The sequence below is a fragment of the Acomys minous genome (genome assembly GCF_964271855.1).
Source record: "Acomys minous genome assembly, chromosome: 10".
Taxonomy (NCBI): domain Eukaryota; kingdom Metazoa; phylum Chordata; class Mammalia; order Rodentia; family Muridae; genus Acomys; species Acomys minous.
In genome coordinates this window covers 29829581-29856822 of record NC_140491.1, presented here as the reverse complement: position 1 = coordinate 29856822, position 27242 = coordinate 29829581, and the positions used below count along the sequence as shown (strand labels likewise).

Genomic DNA, 27242 nt, shown 5'->3' with positions numbered 1-27242 from the left:
TATAGTAACATTAAAATTTTTTACCTATGTGACATCCTCATGGTTTCAAGTCTACTGGAGAGAAATCTGAGCCCTGAATGGTCAGGGAATAAATGTGGGACTCTTTGAGAAGTTGTGATGGGTTAGCTCTTATGACCCCTGCATAGGCTGCTCCCTTGTTGTCCCTCAGCTCAAATCAAAGCAGAATGGTTGCTTTCCCAGGCCTTGCAGCTGCTAGCTGCAGTTTGTGTGTTTGTTCTGTTCAAGTAAATCTGTCCCCTGAGCAGAATTCATCATCAGTCACTCAAACTCAGCTTCAGTGGCTCACCGTAAGGGAAGGCACAGGTGCAGTGGCAGCCATTCTGCGAGGCAGACGCCATGCGCAAAGCTGGACCACCTTGTGAAGATGGCTTTGCCACACATCGGAGTGATCTCAGAGTATATAGAAACAGGGGCCCAGAAGGTAAACAGCTCCATCAGCAAATGACTACAGAACTCCTGTGACCTTGCCACTCCTCCCCTCAGCCACTTCCCAGGGTAGGGTCCTGATAGCCACAGCTTCACAGTGCCCTGGGGTAGAGCATAGCCACCTGAGTGTGGTGAGGCAGTCTTGACCTAAAAACATCTGCACGCCTTATGACCATATGTTGCTCTGGGTCTTTTTCATGTGCATCTATGGCCTGGCTCTATTTCTATAATGAGAGGGATGCTTGTACAAGTTTATATTACTACCCCATTTTTCTGTTATAAATAATGACATGGCAGTCCAAGGTCGTGACCCTCACTGTGTGATAAGTAGTTGCCAGCATCACATATGGGGATGCTAGACTTCTTTCTATACATGGAATGCTCATTCCCAGCCCTGGTCCTACCACTATTTCCTGCTTTCAAAAGGGTTCACCTTTGTCTTTGTCTTCTGCCATGTTTGGTTCTCAAAACAGGCCTCTATTACTCCCATCTTATAGATAAAGAACCTGAGGCTGGGGGAGGGGGTGCTTGGAAGTCCTACAGCAAAAAGTTATTCATAAGCCAACTTTATTCCTCTCCTATTTGAGAGAGAGAGTCAAAATTCCACACTGGTTTTAAAGGTCATTGACCCTATGAACTGCCCCTAGCCAGACTATTAGATGGGACATTGTTGGATTTGTATGACAATTTGTTGAGTCTTTGGCACCTGTTCTAGTGCTCCTGATAGTGCCAATGAAACCAAGGTATCAAGAATTTTCTACCCCACTGACAATTATACTCCCTACAAATAGCTGTGGGGGACTGAACCTGGGCAGGTGAGCATCAGCTCTGTGCCCTTACCCTCTGCTGTCCACAGGGCCAGACAGGCCACTGTGCAGCTGTACCTTGCTAAGGAACACCCAAATTCCCTGACTATATTTGTAGAATTCTCCTCTCCTCTGATTCCTAAGGCGTTAGCTACCTGCTGTACTCAAAGGCACTCTCCTGGAACTGAGACCCATGACTAATCCCTTCACCAGCGCTCTGTTTTCCAACTGAACCACCCTGGCTTCTGAATCACATTGTTCCCTTTGTCTGCCACATGGTTCTTCATCCCTCGCTGATCAGCATCCCCCAAATAGAACTCTAAGTGGGAAGGAGTGCTTGTAAATGTGGTGGGACACAGACAGATGCTCACAGGCCTGCTGTACGAACTGGGTTTGATTTCAGATGAGGCCAGGCCTACATAGTGGTGCACCTATGACCTTGGGTGTCATCTGAGGATACTGGAGTCCAAGGACAGAGAAAGGGCAACAGCCATGAAATTAGATCCAAATTCACATTCTGATTATTCTGCTCCTAGCTATGGGCCTTGAACTTGCTCTCTGTTGAATTGGTTTGATCAGCTAGAACATAAGGACAGCCCACAATGACTTCTGTGCAGGTCACTGTAGAGGGGGTGGGGGAAGGGGTATTGGGGGGGTGGGAGGGTGAGGGGGTTGGAGAATTCCCAAATGGGCTGCAACAAGGCTAAAGGACAATATATGAAGGCTGGTTCTCTCCTCATACCCTTGCTGGAGTCCTCAACTAGCCTATATGATTCACACTAACTCAAGAACTGGTCTAAAATCTTATTTGTTGCCTCCCCCACTCCTCAGGGACTGTGGCAACTGAGTTGAGTGTATGGAACACACGTCAGGCCTGGGTGTGAGCGTAGGAGTTGGAGAACAGACACACCCACCCGTAGGGGCTCTGCCCCTCCTCCTCAATTCTCTCTCTCTCTCTCTCTCTCTCTCTCTCTCTCTCTCTCTCTCTCTCTCTCTCTCTCTCTCCCTTCTCTCTTCCCTTCCTCCCTCTGTCCCTCCCCTTGCAGGGTTTCTTTTTTTTCTTGGTTTTTTTCTTGGTTTTTCAAGACAGGGTCTCTCTGTGTAGCTTTGACTATCCTAAACTCACTTTGTAGTCCAGGCTGGCCTCAAACTCAAAGTGATCCACCTGCCTCTGTCTCCCAAGTGCTGGGATTAAAGGCATGCGCCACCATGCCTGGCAGGATTTCTATCCAGCTACCTGGAGCCCTGACCTCTGAGACCTCAGCTACAGGGTGACATCCCAGCCTATGAATCCTATAATTCAGGGCTAGAGAGATGGCTTGGTGGTTAAGAGCATTGTCTGTTCCTCTTGTGGACCCAGCACCACATGGTAGCTCACAACTATCTGTAGCTCCATTTCCAGGGGAATCCACTGCACATGGTGAGCATATCTGTGCATGCAGGCAAAAATGCCCATACACATAAAAAATCTTTAAAAATAAGAATATTGTTAATCTCCTTTCTCTTTTGCATGTTCCCACACTTTCGCTAGCCCCCACTCACCTAGCAATACTGAAATGAGCACTCTAAACTGGATGGTTCATCTGATACTATGACACTGCCACCTACCCATCTACCATGCCTTTGACTCCTCCAAGCTTGCACCCTCCCCCAACCAGCTCACTGTGCCTATCCCCAGGGACAGAGCCTGGAGACCCATCACCCAGTGCCGGTTTTTTCCCAGGATTCAGTGGGGCTACTGGTGGTCTGCTTCATGAACTCTTAGCTTTTTCTCTCCTCCATCATTCCCTTCTACAGAACATGTGGTGAATGGACATGGTGCCCATCCCCATGCCAGGAGCACTGCACATCTTCCATGCCTCTAAGCACACTTTATTCTGAGGGTCCTCTCTTACAGTTTGATTTTCAATGATGAGAGCAACCTGATTCCTCAGCTTATTCACACCATCGCTCCTTTCATCCACAGAGATTCTCAGAAAGGAGCAGGTAGATCTAGGGCAGGGATGGGCCAGCAAGGCAGCAGCACAACATCCTGGCCCAGGCCTTACTCCTGTAGCATTTCTCATAGACTCTATGCCCTCAGATTTCCAGCTCCCCATATGCTCTTGGTCCACAGAGCTGCAACACGCACAAACACACATGCACACTCACAAGCGCAAGTACATGTATGCACACTAAACCAATGAATAAATGACAGTCCTAGAAGCACAGGCTTGTGGCTTTTTATCTTCTATGGCCAACTTTCTGTGGCGCTGTGAGAATCTGTCTTACGGCTTTCGGCTCAGCATCTATGGTGCCCATCCAGCAATCTGACAAAAGAGACAAGCTCTGATTGTCCTATTTCCCTAAAGCACTGAGTCCATGGCCTCAGCAGGAAGTAGAGTCAACGCCCAGAGAGAGAGAGACAGTGTTCCACCTGGCTCTGAGGTGGCCTTTTATGGTGTTGCTTCAGCCTCCCGAAGTTCAGTCACACACTGCTCCTTCACAAGCTAGTGTAGCCACCAGGTGAAAGAGACAATAGCTAGTCTACAGTGCAGGCTGTCAGGAGAACACATGCACAGAGTGTGGCATCTACTTCTCAGTAACACTCAGCCAATGGCTGCCATTGCTACCACTTTACACACCTCAGCAGCTCCTGGTACAGACAGGACTCGAGTGTGGCGACTCCTTCAGAGGCTTGCTTGAAGCCTCATCCACTCAGAATACAGAAGTATCCTTGTTTCCACTGCTGTATAAGCTACCTAGCAGGACTTGGCCTGCACAGTCCTGGTCTCTCACCCTGTCCATGCTGTCCCCAGGGTTCCAGTCATCGAGCAAGCCATTGGGTGCATGCTGGGTGGTATGGAATAAAGACTAGGAGAGGCCTCTTTCTGTACCCTTCCCAGGGTATAGTAGCCACCTTGGCCAGTGTCCATTCTACAGACGCAAATCCTCCTGTCAGTGCAGGCAGCAGGGACTAGATTGGCCTTGCTTGCTGCTCACACAGCTTCTCCCACAAAGCCTGGTCAGTAGAATAGGCAGTGTCTGGATGCTGCCTCAGTCTCTTGAAGATCTCTAAACTGGGGCCAGTGCTAGCCGTTTATGGCCTCTGGAGACACAGCACTGTCTGGAGATTCAGATTCTAGAGGCCTGAGGTGCAGCTTGGGTCAGGATACTGTGAGAGTACCACAAGGCAGTGGGCTATACAACAACTTGCTCCTGCAAACTACTGCTATGCGGGTAGTGAGAGCATCACCAGGGCATTCAGGTGATGTTGGGAACTACGGGAGCCTCAGTTCCCATTTAAGGAACGGATGCTTCAAGCTTTCTTTTAGAGTATTTTTCTGATCCAACAGTTTATAATTTGATTATTTAAAAATGCATTTGTTTGAGGTTTCCATTTGTGTATTTCACAGTAGATAGAGGCATACAGGAAAAGAGGAAGCTCCCCATAACAAGGTAGACTATGCTTGTTCATCTCTGATTCCTAAATATGGTCATATGGACACTGACGCGCATAGTAACTGTGCGGGTATGAGAGTGGCCTTGTGACAATTGCGGAATGAGATTTGCAAGCCAGTGTTGAAGAAAGAATAACTGGGAGGTGGGTGGGTGGATGGTTAGGGGACTTAAGCATCTGTGGGGGTTCCCAGAAGGATGCATGACACTCACCCTAGAGACTCCTAAGAGGGATTACCCAAAGGGATTACCCAAGTCAAGGCCCTGTAGTGAAAACGGAGACTAAGAGAAGCACCCTTAAAGCCCACATCTTCTACACCAGCAGCTGTCCTGCCCCCAGGGGAATGATATTTGCCCAATCAGTGGATGCATGGTAATCACAGCCACGGGCAGGCCTGGCCCAGTAGCAAAGTGTGAGGTTGGTAAGAAGAACACAAAGCCTGGAGCCTTTGTCACCTGCAGTGGATCTGGGGTCCAAGATAGGCACCTTCTGCTCTGGTAAAAGAAACTGACCTTTGAGGGGAAAGGCAACCACCTGCTGATGTGGGTAGAGTCACCATAGAAATGCCTGGAACATTCTTGTCCCCTGCGTGGAGCCCAATGTCAACCAGGGTCCTGCTATGCACCCTTTTAAACATGAAGAATAGCAGCAGCCATTTGAAAGATTCTCTAGCACAGGAGTGAGAGGCAGAAAGAAACCGGAGAAAGATAAAAAGGTCTGAGGCAAAGAGAGACGGAATGCAGGGAGACTGCTGCCCCAGGGGAGCCATGGAAAAAGGAGAGTAAAACTAAGGTCATCACAGTACATAATGCACAAGAAAGGATGAGGTGTGGGCAAAGGACACATAAGACATGAAACCAGAAAAGAACGCAGTGGGAGGCTACGGGTGGGGGGAGCTAAGGAGGTGGAGGCGACAGAACCTACTGAAATATACTTGGCTCAAAAAATGCCTGCGCTTGATAGTGCTATGTCAGCTTGACCCAAGATAGATTCATCTGAGGGGAGAGAACCTCCATTGAGGCATTGTCTCCACAAAATTGGGCTGTAAGGAAGCCTGCATTCTTCATTAGTGGTCGATATGGGTGGAACTACCCCTGGGCTGGTGGTCCTGGGTACTGTAAGGGAGCAGGCTAAGCAAGCCACGGGGAGCTCCATGACTTCTGCCTTGAGTTTCTGCCCTGACATCCCTGGATGATGGACTGCAATCAGACATGTAAGCTAAACTTAGTCCCTTTCTCCTCTAGTTGTCTACAATCATGGTGTTTATCACAGCCATAGACAGCCCAAGGCAGCCAATAGGAAGTCAGAGTGAGGTGAGAAGGCGGGGCATCTCCCAGGACAACCCTCCCATGGAGGCACCCCCGCCATCTGTGTGAGCACTCAGTGGATGAAGAGCAGCTTTTCTGGGAGCAGTGCCCCTTGGGCTCAGCCTCACATCTCCATTCACTTCAGAGGGCCCAGGGAAACCACCATTCTGGCTGAGTTAGATCTTCCTTGATGTGGATGATGCAGAGGTAAAGAGGGAACAGGATTCTCAAGGGAATTCCTGAGCACTATGGGATGGCGGGAGAGCAGGGCCATTCTAGGGGAGGAGAGGAAGGTGCACGGTGCTAGAAATGAGAACAGATCCCTAGGGGATTTGAGACGCCCAGACCAGGGACTTCTAAATGCAAGTAGGAATGTGGTTTTCATTTAATGAGCACCACAGTCTGTTTGGCATAGTGGCTGACATCTGTGGATCTCAGGGCTGAACACCTTATGTACGGCATCTCATTTAATGGTTACATTGGCTCCATGTAGCTTGTTCTCACTATACAGACACAGATTCTGAGCCTCGGAGAGCTGAGGTCCCTTGTCCAGGTCACGTAGCTGGAGAGCAGCAGAGGCCAGATTCTATCCCACAACCTCCTAACATCCAAGTCAGATCACTTCGCATGGTGCTGTTGCGCATGGGAGCAGCCGGCCCGCCCATCTCATCTCTTGGCACCGGTGTCCTAGGCATGGTTACTTAAGCCTTCTCAGTTTTCAAACATATTAGACTCTCGATTCCTTTGGTTTTGCACTAGCTGTTCCCTCTGCCTGGAACTGTGCTTTCATTCCCTTCCACTTGAGTGAGTGTCCCTTATACTACAAGGTAGGTGCCTCCCTCTCTAGAGGGATTTCCACTGTATTTGTGCATGGCTTTCCCACCCTGGGTTCCCTCATGGCCATACAGGTCGCATTTGTCCTTCAGGCCACTTCTCTGTGTTCCTTCTGACACTCAAAAGCTGCGTGCTGAGGCTTTCCATGGCTCCTCACAGTGAGGTCCAGTGTACTAGAGGAGGTGACGACAGGAGGTGACGACAGGAGACGACGACAGGAGGCAAGCGGGGATGCCATGAATCTGCCAGGGTCCCAAGGTCCATTCCAGTTGTCATGGGTACGACATGAGGCAGAGATCTCAGGCACCCTGGTTCAGCTGAGAAATGGCAGGACATGGGAGACTGTTTGCAAGAGAAGGCAGTACAATGGGCGTGGCAGCCAGGGAGGGGAGGCACAGTCCTCTGGGAGGGGGGGCCAGTTGTGATTCACCCCCAGAATCACCTCCCTTCGACTCCCACCCAGAGCCAAATCCTCAAAGGGCAACCTTACTAATCATTTCCCCTGTGGCCCTTCGAGATAGGATAGCTGGGTTCAGACAAGCTTCAAAGGCTTTCTTTACAATTCCATTTGACACGACTTCAAGAACTGTTAAATTTATCTCTGCTTCCTTTGCTCCCTCGCTTGCAGATAGAGCTGGCGTGGCCGAGCTGCCTCTGGAAGTAAAGTGCCCTCGGTGGAGGCATGAATCACCAAATCAGACCGTCAAGCAGCCTTAGAGCTAAATCAACACCGAGACTGCCTTTGATGTGCAGGGAACTGGAAGTCAGGGGAGGTGGATCACTCTAGACAGACACCGTGAGGACTTGGTGGCCAGCAGGAGTCGCGGCTACTCACCTCCTAACCCATAAGCACGAGCGACTTAGTTCTATTCTATCGCTGTGAAGGTGCACATGACCAAAGCCACTTATAACAGAAAGCATTTAATTGGAGGCTTGCTTACAGTTTCAGAGGGGAGTCCGTGACCATCACGGTGGGGAGCGCGGTAGGAGGAGGCAGGGCTGGTACAGTAGCCAAGGCATTGCTTGTTTAGATAACAGCTGGGAGGCAGAGAGGAAGAGCTAACTGGGGAATGTCGTGAGTTTTTGAAGCCTCATACGCCAGTGACACACCTCCTCCAATAAAAGCGCACTGCTTAATCTTTCCCAAAAAAGTTCTACCAACTGGGGACCAAACATTCAAATATATGAGCCTATAGGGACCACTCTCATTCAAACCACCACTGTGGGGTCCCGTTGGATTCTTGGAGGCACTAGAAACTCCAAGGTGCCTTCCTTCCTCCTCAAAGGGGCAGACTATGTATCCATGGGGCAGACTATGTATCCATTTGGATCTATGACAACACAAAAGGACACATTTGATCTGGGAAGGAACAATAGGCCAATGACCACTTAACTGGATGTGGAATAAAGGGAGTTTGAGGAAGGAGTCTTTTGTGGAAGAAGTGAATTCTGGTGCCTGACAGGACAGAACGCACCTCAAGAAGGGCCCCGCCCTGGGGACCTTGAAGGATGATGCAATCAGAGGAGGTGAAAGGAAACTGGGCAGGCATGAAGGCAAGTTCTAAGAGGGGCTCAGGGGTGACCCAGGGATGAGAGTTTGGGGTGTTTCAACTCTATGTCCCCTAGTTAAGCTGTTCTGGAGGAAGGAGAGTGGCTGTGATGAGAACGGCAGGTGAGAGTTGGAAGATGGGTTACCAGCCTGGCTTGTCGCGTTCCTAGGAAGTCCAAACCTTGTCATGGGGAAACCATGCAGTTACCATCCTATTTGAAAGCCCATGTGTCTAAAAGAGGAGATTAGAAGGCTGAGTATGATTTAATAATGGTGTTTAGACTCTGATGTGACATTTAAAAATATGAAAGCAGGCCAGTGGGATGCTTGCTTTACAAGCATGATCCCCTAGGCATGGTGTGGCGTGGCAGAGATGAGTGGAGTCTTGGGGCCTGCTGGCCTATTATCCTGGCCTGCTTGGTGAGTCCCAGGCCAACGAGAGACACAGCCTGAAAAGAAAGGGATGGACATCACCTACAGAATGGTAACTAAGTTGTCCTCTGTCCTCCACATGCACATACACACATGTGTACCCACTCACACACAAACAAATGTGTATACATATGTACAAATGAGACAGAGACACAGACAGACAGACAGAGGCATAGAGAATGAAAATACAAAGTGGTTCATTTTGCAGCTATTCTCAACTGACCTGGTATTTTCTCTGTCTAAACAAGCAGTTGTGTGTGTGTGTGTGTGTGTGTGTGTGTGTGTGTGTGGTGGTGGTGGTGGTGGTGGTGGTGGTGGTGGTGGTGGGTGGGGAGCGATGCCCCACATGAGAATCTTCCTTTCAATGAAGAAAGGTAGGATTTTCAAGTCAGGGTGACTAAGGACTCTCCTATCGGGTGCAGATGCTTGAAATAAATTCCCCCAGGTGACAAAAATAAAAAGCTCTCTGCTTCTGGATTTCAGTGAAGTCTGCTGAGTGCCAAGTCAAAATATTCATTGAGAACAAGAGCTTTCTCATGCATAGAGTGGGGTGGGGTGCACTTGAGATAAACAGAGGCCAAAAGGGGCTGACCTCACCCAAGGCTGTGCTCTAGGGTTCTCCTCCCGATCTCTGCACAGGGGGCCAAAGGTCCACCCTACTGCAGAGATGTGGGCTTGAAGCCAGGAAGCTCAGGCCCTGCCTCACTGCCATAGGCTTTGGTGTCAAAAGTCTCCAAGACAAAGGTTTCAACCCGGACGGAAATTAAAGCTACTCCTTCCTAGTGCTGAGCATGAGCTTGGGTGATGGCTAATACCAACTTCATAGCAACTGCATGTCTGCCCCAAGATCTTGTTGTGTATCCTATGACACATGGCACATCCATGGGAGAGACACCACTATTAGCCCCACTGCAGAGATAAGGAGGCATGCTCATAGATGTTCAGCAACTTACTCAAATCCCCTCAGCAAGTGAGTGACAGATGGGCTACAGCCTGCGGGGGAGGCTATCTGGCATAAGAGACTCTAGCTGTCCTGTGATGACTGCCTGACACCCTTCCTTCTAAGGTCACTCTTCAGTGACAGTGTCACACCTTATCTCTGCTTTCTAATATCACAGGTAATTTTTCTGATTTAAAGTCTTTTGTTACATTACAATAATTATTTTGCTGGGGCGGTCACTTTCCATGCGGGGTCTGCACTTTTTGGCGCCAAGAAGAAGCTATACTTCTTAGGCAAGCAAACGTGGAGCGTTTACAAAGACTGATCAAAAAATAACTTCAGAATCAACCTCCATGGTTCCCCAAGGAAGGCACTCATGAATTACTCTCCATAAAGAAAACAAAGCAGTGAATGGCAATAAGAAAAATCATAGCTACATGGGATTAAAGACATTGTTCTGAGTAGTTTGACTTAACTGCAATCAAAATGACAAATTATTTAGGAAACTGTCTCTTGAGAATATGGCAAATTAAAAGTTCTAGAAATAACACTGTCAAATCCGTCATCCAAAATGTCACAGAGGGAAGACTGTGAAATATATGCACCAAGAGTCAGATCTTTCTTTCAAGAAACAAAATTAGAGGCAGCAATTTGTATGGGGGGGGTGGGGAGCTAAGATAAGCATTGGGGCAGGAGAATTGGCTTAGTGATTTAAGCATTTACTGTTCTGGCAGAGGATGTGAGTTTGGTTCCCAGAACCCACAAAAGACTCACAACCATCTGTAACTCTACCTCTAAGGGATCGGATACCCTCTTCGGGCCTCTGCAGGCACTGTACCCAGTGGTGCACATACATAGATGCAAGCCCTCATTCATTCACAAATAAATAAATAAACCTTTAAATATATACATAGAGAAACATGATAATTGTTTCTAATAAAACTCCCTATAGACTCCTGCTGTGTCAAGTTGCAACGGCAGCATCTGGAGACCACAACCAGCTGTGGATGTTACTATTAAGAAATGAGAAGTTGACTGCTAGCAAGGAAGAGGATGCTTTGAGGATGCCACCAACAGCCATCATTTTGAACTATCTAGCTAAGCAAATGACAGACACTGCTCAAAAGTGAGAAAGAGTCCCAGATCAGCACACAGCGACCTGTCAATCACCATTTTGAAAACATAAGGCAGAAAAGAATTCTCATTAGTAATGAGACATAATAGCTTAGGAATCAATACACGATTGCACCATCTATTTTCCTAGGAAAGAACACAGCACCAGGGCTGGGGAATCAGTGAGAGGCAGATAGGGCAACTGCCTGGCTTGTGCAAGGCCCCAGGCTTTCTTCCAAGAACAGCAACTGTAGATGATAACAACAGTTAGAAGGGAAAAAGGAAATATAGCGCTCCAGTCACCACAACTCAATGATACAGACCCAACATGAGGAGGGAAGCTCTCTTCTTAGCAGAAAAGCAGGGACCAACCTCAACCTTTGTAAAACAACGTTATCAGTTTAGTGTAATCTGGATCAAGCATTCCGTGGCAGTTTTGTTTGAGATGAGAACGGTCCTGAAGGTCCTGGGGGACAGTGAGCAAAGGAAAGATTCCAGCTTTGATTGTACAAAGGCAGTGACACCATGTTTAAACCTTGCGGGGTGGGCCAGGGAATGAGCAGTCCACAGGGACACGATGGGCGGTCCAGAAGCAGGCACTCGTATGGACGGGCTAACTTGACATGTGTTTAAGACATCTTCAAGATGGGTGATGCATGCCTTTTATCCCCGCACTGGGGAGGTAGAGGCAAGTGGATCTCTGAGTTTGAGGCCAGCATGGTCTACAGAGCAGGATCCAGGACAGCCAGAGCAAGACAGAGATACCCTATCTCAAAAAGAAAAAAGAAAGAAAGAAAGAAAGAAAGAAAGAAAGAAAGAAAGAAAGAAACTTCAAACACAAGCAGTGAGAAGGTTGTTTGACTTCAAGTGGAGCTTGGGTAAACTGGAAGAAAGGTGGGAGGAAAAACAAAACAAATGTGAATGTTTTTTGTTTTTGTTTTGTTTTGTTTTGTTTTTTTACCATATTCTGAAGTAGCTCAAATGATCTTAAGGATCAAATACCAAAGCAGACACAGCTCAGGAGATGGCTGGGCAGATAAGGAGCTTGCCAGGCAAGCATGAAGAGCAAAGGCCTGTGCCGGAACAATGCAGACCTGCGTTGGGTGGTTGGCATCCCTGCCTGTGAAAGCAGAGGCCAGCTCTGAGTTTCCATTGCCTGGCCTGACGCCCTAGCCACAGCGGCTGCTTCAAGCACATGTCCCCCACACCTCTCCTCCCATGTTCCTGGCCAGGGTCTTCATCCAACCTTCTCTCATGTTTGCTAGAGAAATTCTTCATTAATGTGCCTTTTAACACGTCCCTCGGATGCGTAAAGTGTCACAGAAATGTCCCACCACCACTGCTTTTCTTTTCTACAAGTCTGATGAAATTCATGACACCCGTTTAATTGCTCCTGTGCTAGGATTGCTCTTTCTTCTGTTATCCTGGTGCAAAAGTAACTCTCACTACTTCCTCCCTCCTTTGTGTTTCAAAGAAAGCATCCGAGTGGAAGCAGCTCCTTTCATGCTTTACATTTTTTTTTAAAAGCTTAGATGTCTCCATCTTTGAAGGTAAATGAGAAACAGGATTAAAAATAAAGAAATACAATCCTTACACCTTGTGAAATGCCTGTAGCATCCACTAAGCTGGAGCCTCATAAAACCCCAGGGGAGATGAAGGAAAAGCTTCCATCTGATGTCCTTTCCCTCCTCAGAAGTCCAGTCTCCACTGACATGAAAACGCGTGACCACAAACGCAACCCCACAGCGTTTACTGGGTGCTTATTCTCCTAGCCAGAGTCAATTCAGCCTAGAAAATCCAACTGGTGGGTGGGGAGTATTAGAGCTTGGAGACTAAGGGTCCCCCTGAGAGAGCCCTGTGTTGAAGGCTTGGCCCCCATCATAGTGTTCCCAGGAGAGGCTTTGGGAAAGTGGCCATGGGATGAGGGCTCTGACCTTATGAGTTGATTAACATGGGGTTAGCTTCACTGGGACAACCATGCCTTTGAAGGATGTATTTTGTTTCCCTCTGTCTCTCTGTCTCCCTCCCTCCCTGCCTCTCTTTGTCTCTGTCTATCTGTCTGTCTGTCTGTCTGTCTCTCTCTCTCTGCCTCCATCCCTTCCTCCCTGCTGTGAGGTAAGCATTGTCCTCTGCCACGCCCTTCTGTCATGTTCTGCTTTAACACAAGTCCTAAACAGTGTGGCTAGCTGGCCAAAGACTAAATTTCTGAAACCATGAACCAAAATAAATGTTTGCTCCTTTAAAAACATTTATTTTTTTCCAGTTTTTTTTTGTTTTGTTTTTGTTTTTTGTTTTTTTAGCATACAATAAAAAACTAACACAGGAAAGGACAGTTTGCAGAGACTGATGTTTCTCAGCTGGCCCAGGTGAGGCAGTAGGCGTAGTCAATGGGCCTCGTGGTCAGAGTCACACTGAGGTGCCTTGCTATTCCAGGGGCGGCATTCCCAGCCTGGAAATAGAGGTGCTCTGCCTCAACTCAACTCAGCCTCCCAGTTGCCCTGTAACCCAAACCCTTCATTCTCACCTTGGAGATTTAAAAGATGTTGCTCCTTCCTCCTCACTGGTTCCTGACTTGGCATCTTGTGCCATTTACTACTCTACCTGGCCAACAAGTCGGACACCCAGAGTGATCTCTGACTCCTTTCCCAAACTGTGACAGACTGTCACCCACTGATGCCCTCAATCTTGTCTGCCCTGTGCACCCTTGTTGCTGCTGTTCTAAGCCAAGCTGCTATTAGCTCTCTGCTGAACCAGGGCAATCCCTGGGGTCTTGGCTGAGATGCTGAGGAAACTGCACACCCATATGAAAAGAAGTTCTAAGGGATCTGATGCCCTCTTCTGCGTGCACCTGGTACATGACCATAAACTCAGGACCACACATACACATACATAAAATTAACAAGTAAAATAAATCTTTTTAAACAGCCAACGGGTATTTGAAGAGGTACTTAGCTCCACTAGTCATCGAGAAAATGCACATCAAAGCCGCAGTGAAGGATCACCTGCCACCCTTACAAATGGCCATTATCAAAATGACAAGAGACAGAAATTGGCTAAGGCCTGAGCTAAGGACCCTGTCTGGTGGAGGTTTGAATATCATGCCTGGGTTTTCTGCCTCTAAACAATTGCTAGTGTCTTGCCTAAACTGTTCTCTCTGCTCAACAGTATCCACTTCACTCAGTGCCCTCCCTCCTCCCCACCAGTCCCGGCCTAGACAAATCCTAAGTATCCTTAAGGCATTCATTTCACATCACTTCTGCAGAGAAACGTCATCTATGGTTTCCATGATGTGGAGCCTAGTCTGACGACCCCATGCTTGTAGCAGGAGCAGCCAGCCGAACACCTGGCCTAGAGCAGACAGGGCAGTCTACAGGCTTGCAGAGGGGTGGATAAACTCAACACCTCTGGGCTGTAGTGTAGAACCATCATCAAGATGCACTCCACAGTAGGGAGGAAACACAGAAGCGAACAGAAACCACAGAACAGGAGAGACGAGTTGCACAAGGTGCCCTGAGGACATGTTTGCCGGAGATGTATTCCCAGAGGAAATGGTGTTTAAGAGGGTCATGGGGATGTGGGATTCTGGGCCATGCCTGCCACCAAGAAGGATGCTGGGGAAGGGGTGACTTCCACACAGCTCTTGCAGTCTATACTTTTTCATGAGGATGTGGCTATATCTGACTCGCTTATTGCTGGACTCCAGTGTCCAACTCACTGTTTTACCTATTTGTTAACTGACTGAGGGTTGAGTCGATGAACGAAGACAGAGGTTCAAGGAGGGCCTGGGATAACAGAAAGTCTTTGATATTGACATACAAAAGGTTTGATGCGTGACAAGGAATTTAGAGTTATGTAAGACAGGCACTTACTTTATTAATCCCTGGAGAACAAGTATATTATTTGTTGGCTTTGGGGGGGGGTCTTTTGTTTTTCTGAGAGAGAGTCTCTCTTTATAGCCTTGGTTGTCCTGGACTTGCTTTGTAGACCAGGCTGGCCTCGAACTCACAGAGATATGCCTGCCTCTGCCTCTGCCTCCTGGAGTGCTGGGATTAAAGGCCTGCACCACCAAGCCCAGTTATGACAATATGACAGAACTATACATGTGTTTTTGTTTTGTTTTTTTGCCAGTGTCAACTTCCTAGTTTTGTTTTTGTTTTTCTGTTTTTTTGAGATTGGGTTTCTCTGCGTAGCTCTGGCTGTCCTAGAACTCACTCTGTAGTCCAGGCTGGCCTCGCTTTCAGAGATCCACCTGCTTCTGCCTCCCAAGTGCTAGGATTAAAGTTGTGCACCACCACCACTCTGCTCTAATATATGGTGGCTTTAACATACCCTTTTATGCTGTAAGGGCTCAGGCTGTGATTGTTATATTGTTTTTATTGCCACTGACAAATGTTCTTTTTGAGAACTTAAAAATAGCTTTAAACAAAAAGCAACTGAGTTCTTTAATTTGAGACCTCACCCTGGCAGACAGACTGTTTCCAACACACTTATACTAATTATGGAGACAAGTGGAAGCATAGAGCAGGCATTGTTTGTTTTTGTAAAAAAAAGAGGAAAACAGGAGTGTTCCTGTAGTCCCTCCAGACAGTCGGCTTAGAGAGGTGAGAGGCAGGTGGCTCTGAGGCAAGCTGGGCCAGCTGAGATGTAACAAGGCATGTGTAATGACACAAAGATACACTTAAAGGCAGGGAGGAAGGTTCATCTGGTGAAAGAGCTTGCTGTGAAAACCTGAGCCTAGTTCAGTCTCTGGAACCCATGGTAGAAAGTTGTCCTTTGGCCTCCACATGTGTGCTTGGTATGTGCGCATGCGCACACACACACACACACACACACACACACACAGAGGACACAATTAAAATTTTAAAAGGAAATACATATTTTAAGTGGTTGGCATAGAAATTATGTTATGAATGCTTTAACATATGAAATGTCAAAATACTTTTTTAAAGAAACTTTTAAAATGTGGTACACACTGGTCATTGTCACCATCTCATCCTAGAGGACAACTTGCCCAATTATTCAGCCTCACAGAACCTCTACTGAGTCAGATAGAAGCTGTATCCAAAGTTGAATGAAGCCAGGCAGGCCACAGAAGCCCTGACAGTCAGCTTCTTTCTTAAGCCCAAGCATCCCCAGAGAAGCTAGCATCGGGCTCGCGGCTGAGTGAGCCTTGCCCAGCAGACAGATTTGAAAGCCAAGGATGAGCCCCTTCTGCTTCTGAGTCCTGCACTGTCCGGCTCTCAGCTCTCCAAGCAGGAGGCAATGGTAAGGCTTTGGATGGCTCACTATAGCAGCGTGTGCCATGAGCACTCTCCTGGTGGCCTTGCTCATTGAGCCATCTTGTCTCAGTGCCCTGCTGCCAGAATCCAAGTGCTAGCTAAGAGCCATTGGCATCAGGCACTGCTTGAGCGCTCAGAACAATTCTTCGCGTCTGTTAGCTTTGAGCCAAGGCACCCTGTCCTCCTCCTCCTTCCTGCACTCATCCCATAGGAGGCTAGGAGAAGCCTCTGTCTCCCCCTGAAAGCATCTGGACCACTCTCCTACCATCACCCTCACCCATCACAGGCAACAGGTACTGTGGACTCAGCTTCCTTCCGGGTCTTGATCAATGCCCTGTTCCCTAACCATAGCCACTGATGGCTCTGGCTGCACGTACCGGCAACCAAGCCTCCTCCTGGGCCTCCGAGCCTACTTCACCCTTCCCGCACCCTTTCCACTACCTCTTCATAACCCCTTCTTGCTATGGACTTGGCCACACCACTGCTTTGTATGTTGTTGTGCTGGATTCTAATTCATTCCTTCTTGTTCCTCACGCAGCCGGGCAAACTGGAAGATTGCGTGATTATTAAAGAAAAAAGAAAACCTCAAGAGTGAGGCAGAGTTAGTGAATATTGTAGAAAGAGACCCCCCACCCTCAAAAAAAATGTGTAAAGTGAAAGCAGCGAGCCAGAGAATCATACACATGGCCTGATCCTACGAAAACAACACAACCAAAGCAGCCAAGCGCATATTCAGGTAAGATGCATATATGGTTTTTGAAGCAGAGAACAAAGCCTATACAAATGCAAGTTGAGCAGTCAACAATGGTGGGGGGGGGCGCTGTGGACTGGGACATTGGTTAGTAGCACTTATGGTCTAAGAAAGTGAAAGATGCCCACAGTGTTTCCCCCATGAATATGTAAAACACTGGAGGCCTCAGGCCTCACTACCTCAGGGGATGAGCTTTCTAAAGGAAGGGTTCCTTGTGACCTGGTAACAGTGAGAGAGAAGCAGACGTGGCTGCCCCCAGGGAGCCACACCTACCTTTCCCAGCAGCTCCGGCAAGCCCAGTAGCTGTCCAAAGAACACGCCAATGCAGATGAAGATGGCAGTCACCTGGCCCAGAGAGCCCCGGATCTCCTTGGGTGAGATCTCATTGAGGTACATGGGAAGCGCACTGAGTGCGATGCCTGAGGGAAAGACACAGAAGTGAGAGAGGCCTCGGCTCATTTGCAGTCACCTGATGGGCACTTACAGATGCCTCTGTGTCTCCTGCTCATTACACCAAGGTCATGGGAGAACGCTCCTCAGCTCACAGCGATGATAACTGCCATGGGGAAGAAGCAGCACAGGTCAAGGCCATGAGTACACATGACACTTAAATGAGAAATGTCCATCATAGGCTTGGGTAGTTATGCATTTATTCCCCAGTTGGTGGCGCTCTTTGGAAACAGTTAGGTGGCATAGCCTTCCTGGAGGAAGTGCGTCACTAGGGGCGGGCTTTGAGATTTCATAGCCTTGTCCTACTTGTAGTTTGATCTCTATGCTTCACGCTCTGGATGTGAGCTCTCAGCTTCCTGTTGCTGCTGCCATGCTCGACACCTGCTGCTTGCCTCCATGCCCCTCCACCATGATAGTCCCTTCCCCTTGGGAACCATAAGCCATAACAAACTTTCATAAGTCACGATTGGTCACGGTGTTTTTTATCACAGCAATGGAAAGTGCCTGATGCGGTGTGGTGTTAACCTCCTCTGGCTCACCAGCACAGCGGGGGTAAGAGCAGACAGGAGGGGCATGTGAGGCCACGGCCACTCTGTATTATAAGCACATTTGTGCTTTGTATTAGGAAAAGGAACTGCACATACTTGGCGTGCACACACTGCTATTTGTTCGCAGTTGACCTTTGACTCAGATGGCGCCTTGAAAGGAACAGGAGATGCAGCGGCCTTGGGACTATGTGACCCTCCAGTGAGTAGAAGGCGATAATGAGAAGAAAGTTCAAGAAGCCATAGGAGAGAAACACATTATAAATCTTAGTGACAAGGCTGAGCCCTACCCAGCGGGGCAAGGCTGAACCGTGGACGACGGGTTGCCTTTGTTCAAATTCTCTATAAAACGTGCTAGCTGGGGACAGCGCAGAGAAAGGAGACTGTTTGGGGTGATGGCCACCTATATTGCTAGATTGTCATCTCTCTGAATGAGGTATAGTTTAAAGATTTAATTCCCGCATCTGCCCTCTGGTGTTTCGAGTTGTGGGCAACACAAACCATTGTGTCCTGGATATAGGGACAGGAGAGCTATCACCATTATGGATGTGAGAACACAGACTGTATATTATATAATATACATATGCATATGCATACATGTGTGTATGTATACATGAATATGTGTGTATATATACACATGTATTCATATGGATGGGCAGGGTTACTTGCACTCATTCAGCTGTCAGTTGATGGTGACTGTGGCTAAGCTGGCGGTAAAGGAGAAGGTAAGCTATGTGACAAGCCAGGGGTCAGGCCCCTGACGCATCCTGGTTTGCCTGGCACCCCTAAGCAGCCTCATGCAGCTTCTGGCCCTACTCCCTGGCATCCATCCTCCTTAGACGTGTGAGCCTCGGGCCTCAGTGAGCACTCTAACCCCACTGGGTTCTGGGAGACTGACCTTTGCTCTGTTTCTTCCAATCCCTCTATCCTCAGAGCCCCTAGGCTGATGCCCATCTAGTCTTCCTGTTTCGGTCCAACATTACATCCTATAGTAGGAGGTGGAGTTGTGTCTTCCAAGCACACCCAGTCTCTATCCTCAGTTACCCATGAGCCTGGCTTTATTAGGCAATGGGGGCTTTGTCAGTATTATTTCGTCCAGATGAGGTGATGCAGTTTTGGATGGACCCAAACCCAGTACTAGCATTTTCTAGGAAGGCCACATGAGGACACAGAGGCCCAGAAGGAAGAAGATCATGTAAAGATGAAGAGTTAGAATGGGGCAGCATCAAGCCAGGGACCACCAAACAACCGCTCTGGGCAGCACCAGAAGCTGGGGACGAGGCCATGAGCAGAGTCTCATCGGAGCCTTGGGAAGGAATCAGTCCTGCTAACTAACACCATGTGTGGTGTTGTGGATGTGAAACATTCCACAGGGACTGTTTCTGAAACTTAGTCCCCAGCTGATGGTGCTGGTATGGAAGGCTTTGGAAACTTTAGAAAGTAGAGCCTCACTGGGGCGAGGCCCACTTCCTAGTCACTCTATGCTTCCTGACTGAGAAGGCGATGAGACCAGCTATGTCATACTTCTGCAGCCGTGCCTTCCCACCGGGATGGACCATGTTGCCAAGGTGTAAGTCAAGCCCTTCTCCCCTGTCTGTCTGTCTGTCAGGCATTTGGTCAAACAAACAAGAAAAAGTGTGTGTGTGTGTGTGTGTGTGTGTGTGTGTGTGTGTGTGTGTGTGTGCGCGCACGCGTGTGTGCGTGCACCTTGATTTTGGGTTCCTGGATTCCATGAGAGCACACCTGGCTAGTATTTTAAGACACACAGTTTGTGTTATTTTGCGAAAGTAATGACAAAACCTCTTACTGCAACCTTCCCTGACCAGTGCTGGGAAATCGGCCCTTCCATGCCCTTCCAAGTTTTCTATCTGCCTGGTGTCCCTCATAGCACTCAACACTAACTGGAAGTACAGTTGTCCTATGGGGAATACACTGCAAGCCCTTCAGCGGATGCCTGAAACTGTGGATAGTAGCAGAGCCTACACCGATGGGGCTTTTCCCTGGATGTGAATGACTATGGGAAGGTCAACTGATAAATTAGGCAAAGAAAAAGATCAACAACAGCAATAATCTACAAAATAGAAAATGATGATGATATGTTGTTAAAAACATTAACTTTAGTCGGGCATGGTGGCACGCACCTGTAATCCCAGCACTCTGGGAGGCAGAGGCAAGTGGATCTCTGTGAGTTCAAAGCCCACCTGGTCTACAAACCAAGTCCAGGACAGCTGAGGGTATACAGAGAAACCCTGTCTCCTAAACTCCTTGAAAACAAACAAAGGTGTCCAGCACTTCTAATCTGATTCCATCGCTCCATGAAATTGGAAAAGTGTCTTATTAATAGATTTTTCCACTTCTAGACTGTTTAGGATTAGTTTTCTTTTGAGGCAGAGTCTCAGATAGACTAGGCTGGCCTTGTCCCCAATAAGTAGTGAACCATGTTAAGGGTGACCTTGAACGTCTCATTTTCCTACTTACACCTCCCATGAGGCATGTCCTCCACTATGCCTGATTTTATATGGTGCTGGGGATTTGAACTCAGGACATGGTGAGTGCTAGGCAAGCATTCCAGCCACTATGCCGCACCCATAGCCATGGATTTAAATTCTTTATTATCAGCACACAGCTGACCTAGCCCATGCCTAGTAGTTTTCCTCTCTTTCTGTATAACTTCCTTACCTTAAATGCCCTCACTTTGCACGCTCCCCCCCTGCCCCCCCCCCCGCCCTCTCTCTCTCCTCTAAGGGTTTGGTGAGACAACATGAAGTCTCTGTCTCTGGGTCTTGGCACAGCTTCAAGAGGCCGTGTTCCAGAAGTCAGCATGCCTTTAAAAGTTCCCCTCTTCCTCCTTTTCTTTTGCTTCTTTCTGAATAGCTCACAGGAAAAGGGTCTAAAAAGGCGTTTATTTTGAGTCTGTGGCTGTGAAAAGAGTCTCATTCATCTGTGATCGTGGACATTCAGAGAGCGACAAGTTCAGTGTGAGTCTGCGAGACAGTCAAAACCAAGGGGCTGATAAACATAGAACCTTCCAGAGAGAACATGGCAGAGGCCTCACCGGGGTCTGCCAAGCAGCTCCCACCTCCCCAGCCTTCCTCTGTGTTGGTTCCAATCCTGGGTCTGCCCCCTTTACAAGCTTAGAACTAAACAGACAGCCACAGCACGCACAACAAGAATATCTCGGCACACCTGGGGTGGATGCAGGCAGGCTTGGATCCTGCTAGACCTACTACTGCACACACAGGATGACCTCGTTCCAGCATCATCCAACCACGGCAGCCTTGCTATTTAGTTCCTCTATGGCAGGAGGAAGCTCAGACTGCTAGAAAAGCTGCAGTGCTTGTCCCCACTGCAGACACATCCCCGCCTGGAGATCTGTCTGCTCTTCCCATTGGCTTTGCTTTGGCCAAAGTGACTGCGGCTAATGTATTGTACAGTATTCGCACCTTAGGGCCTTTTGCCTCCTGCTGTATACTCTGGAGCCCTTAGAATTTCATGAGAAGAGCTCCCAGATAAGATATGCTGTTGGGTGAGGACCCTCTCTTTATGATTTCTATCTCTAATCGAGCAAGGAAGAGAACGGAAAATTGAACCAACAACAGTAAGAGTATAGAACACAGGCAGGTGGGATGGCTCACTGGGTAAAGGTGACTGCCGCCAAGCCTGGTGGACCTGAGTTCAATTCCTGGAACCCACATGGTGAAAAGTGAGAATCTAATCCTGCAAGCTGTGTTTTGACTTACACACACACACACACACACACACACACACACACACACTGGCGCACACCTTCCCTCCAATATAAATAAAAATAATTTTTAAAAGTAAGAGATGAAACGTGTAGAACTGACTGATAACACCGAGGCTTAGAATCTTTGCTCTACAGATCTGCAGACTTAGGGCAAAAGCGGTTTGTTCTGATAGCAGCTCGAGTCTGTGAATGTCACTCCCGTGGCAGAGTCTGGCCATTCCTCTCTGCCTGCCCTGCCACGCAGTCTTGCCCATGTCATATAGGCTGTACCTGGTTCGCCCTGTCGCACTCCTGGATCCACCTTGCACTCCATAGCCAATGCCCACGGGGTAGCATTGAATCATAAACCAGCCCATGCCCTGCCCCTCTCCGCCCTTTCTGGCAGCTTCTCATACTCAGCACAAACACTTGGTCCTAACTGTGGGCTCTACCATCCTGCCCTGGTTCCCCTTTCAGCCTCAGCTCCCACACTCCCCTCCTCACCAAGCTCCAGGCTCCTTGGCCTCTCACTCTTCCTCAGAAATGCCAATTACCTTCCACCTCAGGACCACAGTGCTCTCCTCCCTACTGAGAGCCTGACGGCTCAGATTTTCACTCAGTTTGAAGAATCTCCATGCATCCCAGTCTTTGCTCACATTTCCCCGTCTCTAGCTGGCTTTCCTAAAAACCTCCTTGTCTCCTAGCCCTGCCTTGTTTTCTTCCAGTCTATGCCAGGTTTTATTCCTTTGCATAATTAGATGCCTTCTGCCCCGGCAGCAGGCTCCTCCCCAGCACACTGGAACACGGGGCACAGTCAGTATTCTAACACTTGGTGAATGAACAACACAATGAGCTGTCAGAGACCCAGAATCCTTGGACAAGCAACTTAACCACCTAGAGTATGGACTTTTATAAAGAAGATGACAGAGAGAGGCATGATACACTGTAAGCCATCCTGGGCTTCAGAAGTGACACAGCTCTACCCAGCTTGGTTTTCTCAGGTCGGGTGCTACAGCACTGTGTAGGGGAGGACTTAGCACCTCTGGCCACCCCACTTTCTGGGGAGTTCTAGAATCTTGCTCTCCCCCCCAAGTCTATCCCAGGCCCAAGCACCTCTCTTCCACTCCAGACAAGCCCCGGAGTGTTTCTGCCTTCCTCCCCAATTGGGGCGGAGCCTCACTCACCTCCATCCACGCCCATGATGAACCGTCCCACAATGAGCATCTCAAAGGTTCCTGCCGGGAGTGAGCAGGCCATCAGCAACGCTGCAGAAATTGCAAATCCATTGTTGACCAGCAGTGTGTACTTCCTGGAATGAAAAGTGACTCGATGAGGACAGCACACTGTGAGGCATGGAGTGTCCTGCCTGCCTCCAGAACAGAGAAGCCAGTCCCTTCAGACGGTGGGATGGACACTGGTTTGGGAATTGAAGTCACGGGTCTACCCCTCGCTCCCACACTTGGCTTTGTGACCTTGAGCCTGGCACCACTCCCTGCCTGCAAGTTCACAATGGGGTGGATGGGGGCACTGCCATCTTGAAAACTATGAAGTCCTTGTGGTAGGGTTTGATTTCATCAATTCTGAGTTTTATTGAGCACTTTTTAATTTAATTTAATTTATTTATTTATTTTTTTTTTTTTTTAGTTTTTTGAGACATGGTCTCTGTGTTAGCCTTGTCTGTCCTGGAGTTGCTTTGTTGATCAGGATGACCTTGAACTGATATCGATCCACTTGCCTCTGCCTCCTGAGTGCTGGGATTAAAGGCGTTCACCACCACGCCCGGCGTTTTAAAAAGCAAGTTATAACGCAGGAACTAGGCTAAGGGGAAAAACAGAAGCCAGTCAGTATTCTGGTGCAAAGGCGTTAGCACATGGAGTCAGATAACCATTTAGAAGAATGACTTGTGTAAAGACTCTCTGAAAAGAGGTGCATTCTGTCATGCTAGTGCCTTAAGGCCTTGGGAGGGGATCCCCGAAGAGCTGGCTGGCTCAGAATAGTGCTACCCGCTGGTACTGCCTCTCTGGTGGGCTTTAGTCTGTTTCTGGGGATTGGACAATAGCTAGGACTGGAATCAGTAACCAAGGAAACTCAGGCAAACAAAAACAGCCAGGGAGCATGGTGCCCAGATAGCAGCTGGACAGCCAGCATGGCCTTCCACCGTTCTAAGATGGTAGCCTTGATCCTCTGTTTCTCTTTCCTTCTTCCCTCCTTCCCTGCCACTGTCACTTGCTCCCTCTCCCTCAATAAAACAATCATATTTCCTAATGCTCAATAGACACCTCAGATTTAATGAACTACAGTTTTAGCTGTCAAGCTGCATTGGAACCACCAAGCAGAGCCAGACAGATTCCCTTGGCAATCATTAAATTTACCGCTGTGTCAGGGCTGCTGTCTGTTTCAGCAATGTGTCCCTGGGCCCTCACAGTTGAGATTCATGCCTCACTTGGGGGCTGGATTCCTGCGCTGGCTTTATCTTTAAGGAGTGAGGAGGCTGTGTTTCCTTTTCCTCGCTTGTAGAAACCAACCTAGAAGCTTCCGTGTATTCAAGCCTCGCTGTGTGACAGGCCCTAATCTAAGCACCCAACATGATTAGTCCTCTTAGCATGTAGAGCTGTCTTCTGGGGCAAGCACTTTTCTGTGCTTAGGTCATACAAAGTTAACCAGGACCCTGACATGTTAGAAATTTGCTGAGAGTTACGAGGTTAAGCAGTCAAAAGAGTTTGGGAAGCAGCCTCTCCCATCCCTACTCCCCCCAAAACACACTAAGTGAATTAAGAAGCATTGAGTTGTTTTGTAAATTATGAGAAGTGGGGGTTTTCAAGGGAGACTTGGCACCCCCTTGTGGCATTTAGACTTCTGGAGTTCTAGGGCAGCTGCCTCTGGGAGCCTCTGTGACTTCTGCCTCATGTCAGTATTGGAGCTAAGTTTTTTCCTATCTGCATCTTCTGGACCATCGCATAGGCGCTGGCTTCTGCAGCTGTGACGATGGTACCAAGACCCTCACAAATGGAATCCTACAGTAGCAGATGCTTGAAAGAGCTCAAGTGTTCGCTAACGGCACACTAAGTTCTAGCCTGTTTGCCTGGGTATTGTGCCAGTCTTAAATCAGAGGTAGCTTCCTATAATCTGAATCAGGAAGAGCTGAGAGAGAGAAGAGAAAAGGCCAGTGTGCAGCATTTGGCGTAAACTATGCAGTGATCTGTGTAGAAAAGAAGTGTGACTATGTACGCGTATGAGTGTGTGTGTGTGTGTGTGTGTGTGTGTGTATGTATGTGTGTGTCCTTATGTGTGCCTCTATGTGTGTGTGTGTGTGTGTGTGTGTGTGTGTGTGTGTACTAACTCAACCTTATAGTACTGGGTGTCTCCAGGGAGAACTGAGGGACTGGGGGCAAAAGTGAAAAGGAACTTTGTGTCTAATAGGTCCTTTAGACACATGGATGTGTTAACTAGCCCCAAATTATGTGATTTTTTAAATGTAATTTAAATGGACTTTATGATGGAAAAACAGTTATTTTGGTAACTATCCAAGATGGCTAAACATGACTAGTGTGCATGTGAGGTATATATATCATATGGATATGCTAGATGAAGGGACAATTTGTGTCCAAGGACAAAGTAGGACAGGATGAAATTCATATCTATATTCAGAATAGCAATTAATCTAAAGCGCATCAACTGTTTTGCTTCTGGAACTTCCCCCTTAAGATTTCATAATACAGCTTACGTCAGGTGACTGTAATCAACGAAGTGAAACCCCAGATAATAGTGTGGCATGTGTCACCAGGACAGTGTCTGTTGAATGAAGAGCTAGCACTCCAGTGACCAGACACAATCTGCCTGCAAGGGTGGCTGCCATACTCACTCATAGACATTTATTCTTTCAGCAAACATTTACAACACAGGAATGTGTGCTGAGCACTAGTCTCCATTCTGGCTTTATAGGACAAACATGGCAACATCCTTACTCTTAAGTCTTCTCAATGCAACATGAAACATGTGGCAAGCCAAGTGGTGACCGATGCTAGGACACAGGAAGCACAGAAGAGGCTATAATTTTATAGAGAGACTGGGAGGGTGTGTCTGGGAAGGTGTGCCAGCAAAGGTGTGAAGGAGAGACAGACAGCTTGCCAGGAACAGCATTCCAGGTAAAGAGAAATAGATATCCAGACACTATCATTGAGGTCCATATGGCTGGAGACAGTGGAGGACCAGGGAGGAAGCAACAGACAGTGGGCAGGTGGAGAAGAGTGACAGAGGAGCTCCTGGGGGGTGTTCTGGGCCACCAGGGGGTATGTGGTTTCTACCCCTGGTGAGGGAGGTTAGCGACAGAAGACAAAGGAAGGATGGACTTGACCCAACTTCTAGCAAGATTGTTCAGCCCTCTGAGCTGTTCATGGCCAGAAGGGGACAGGGGCTATCATATGAGTGTTGGCCAGGGCTGCTGTCAACCAGGCTGACAGCGAGACAGGTCGTGAGAAGCAATGAGATCCCAGTGTATTTTGAATCCAGACCTGCTTGCATTCACTGTTGGGCAAACAGAGGTGAAAAGCGAGGGAGAAGCCAAGATGTCTTTTGAGGTTCTAGACTAAACCTTTGCACCATCCCCAGTGGTAACGTTAGTCACATCTGAGTCAGACAGGAAGCATTTGCAAACAGGGATGCACCCCGGCTAGCAACTTTATCATATTAAATCTTCCTTCCCAAAATAACTCTAGCCCGCCGGCCTCCCAGAGAAGAAGAAAACCTTATGCGCAAATAATTCTCCAAGCTGGCTCCCTGGGGTTCAGAGGCAGACTTTAATCATTGTGTTTCCATTTTCTCCCAAGGATGAGCATAGCAACACAAACAAGGGGCATCAATTTTGAGAGCAGAACCCACGATCCTCTGCAACTCCACCCACGGTGCCTGATTCACTTCTGCGAGCTTCTCCAATAGTATCCGGCCTTCCCTGTGTGACCTAGAAAGCCACTAGCTCTCGGGCAGAGAGGAAAATCGAAAAGGTGGTAGAGAGGTTGGACAACAGGTCCTTGAGAAAGGCTCAGTGTGAGGAGACTTGAACTGGACAGGGGAAGGTCAGGCGAAGCCTGGGAGCTGCCTTCTACAGGATCAGCCTTTACAGGATCAGGATTTATGGCGGGGAGACTGGGGCGGGGAGGGGGTGGGTATTACTATTTTGGTTTGCATTTGCAAAGCACTTGTCTGCCAGCCCTAGTGAATGGAGAGGGTGTGTGTGCCTTCCAGCATCCCTTAAACCACACTAGGCCTGAATGCCGAGATGGTACCTTACTCCACATCAGTCATGTTCTCCATCCTTTCTTGCTTCCCTGGCTTGACTTCTAGTGTTCTCCATTTCTTCCCATGTCCTTGACAGAGCTCCGTGGTTAAAGGCTACCCTATCAAACCCGTGCTGAACATCAAGCATAGCTGAACAGGTGGAAGCTCTCATCAGAATTTGGGAGTCTATGCCTCCATCTCTTTCCACTGAACTGGAAGCTCATTGCCAATGAGCATCAGAGATCCATGTCTCTTCCCCCAGACCTGTAGGCTGGGGTTACAGGAGGTGGCCGCCACTCCCACTCTCTCTATGTGGCTTCTGGGGGAAACTGAACCCCGGTTCTTGTGT

At 48.3% G+C, this 27242-nt stretch overlaps 1 protein-coding gene across 3 annotated transcripts in view; it reads right to left on the bottom strand.

The window, feature by feature from the left end:
- Positions 1-27242, bottom strand: part of SLC2A9 (solute carrier family 2 member 9) — a 140306-nt gene that overhangs the window by 54833 nt on the left and 58231 nt on the right. For all 3 annotated transcript variants that reach the window (XM_084797774.1, XM_084797773.1, XM_084797772.1), the window contains 2 exons: positions 22804-22928; positions 17171-17316 (listed from right to left, as the gene is read on the bottom strand). In XM_084797774.1, the coding sequence (XP_084653900.1) occupies positions 17171-17316; positions 22804-22928 (271 nt within the window). The remainder of the gene's footprint in view (positions 1-17170; positions 17317-22803; positions 22929-27242) is intronic.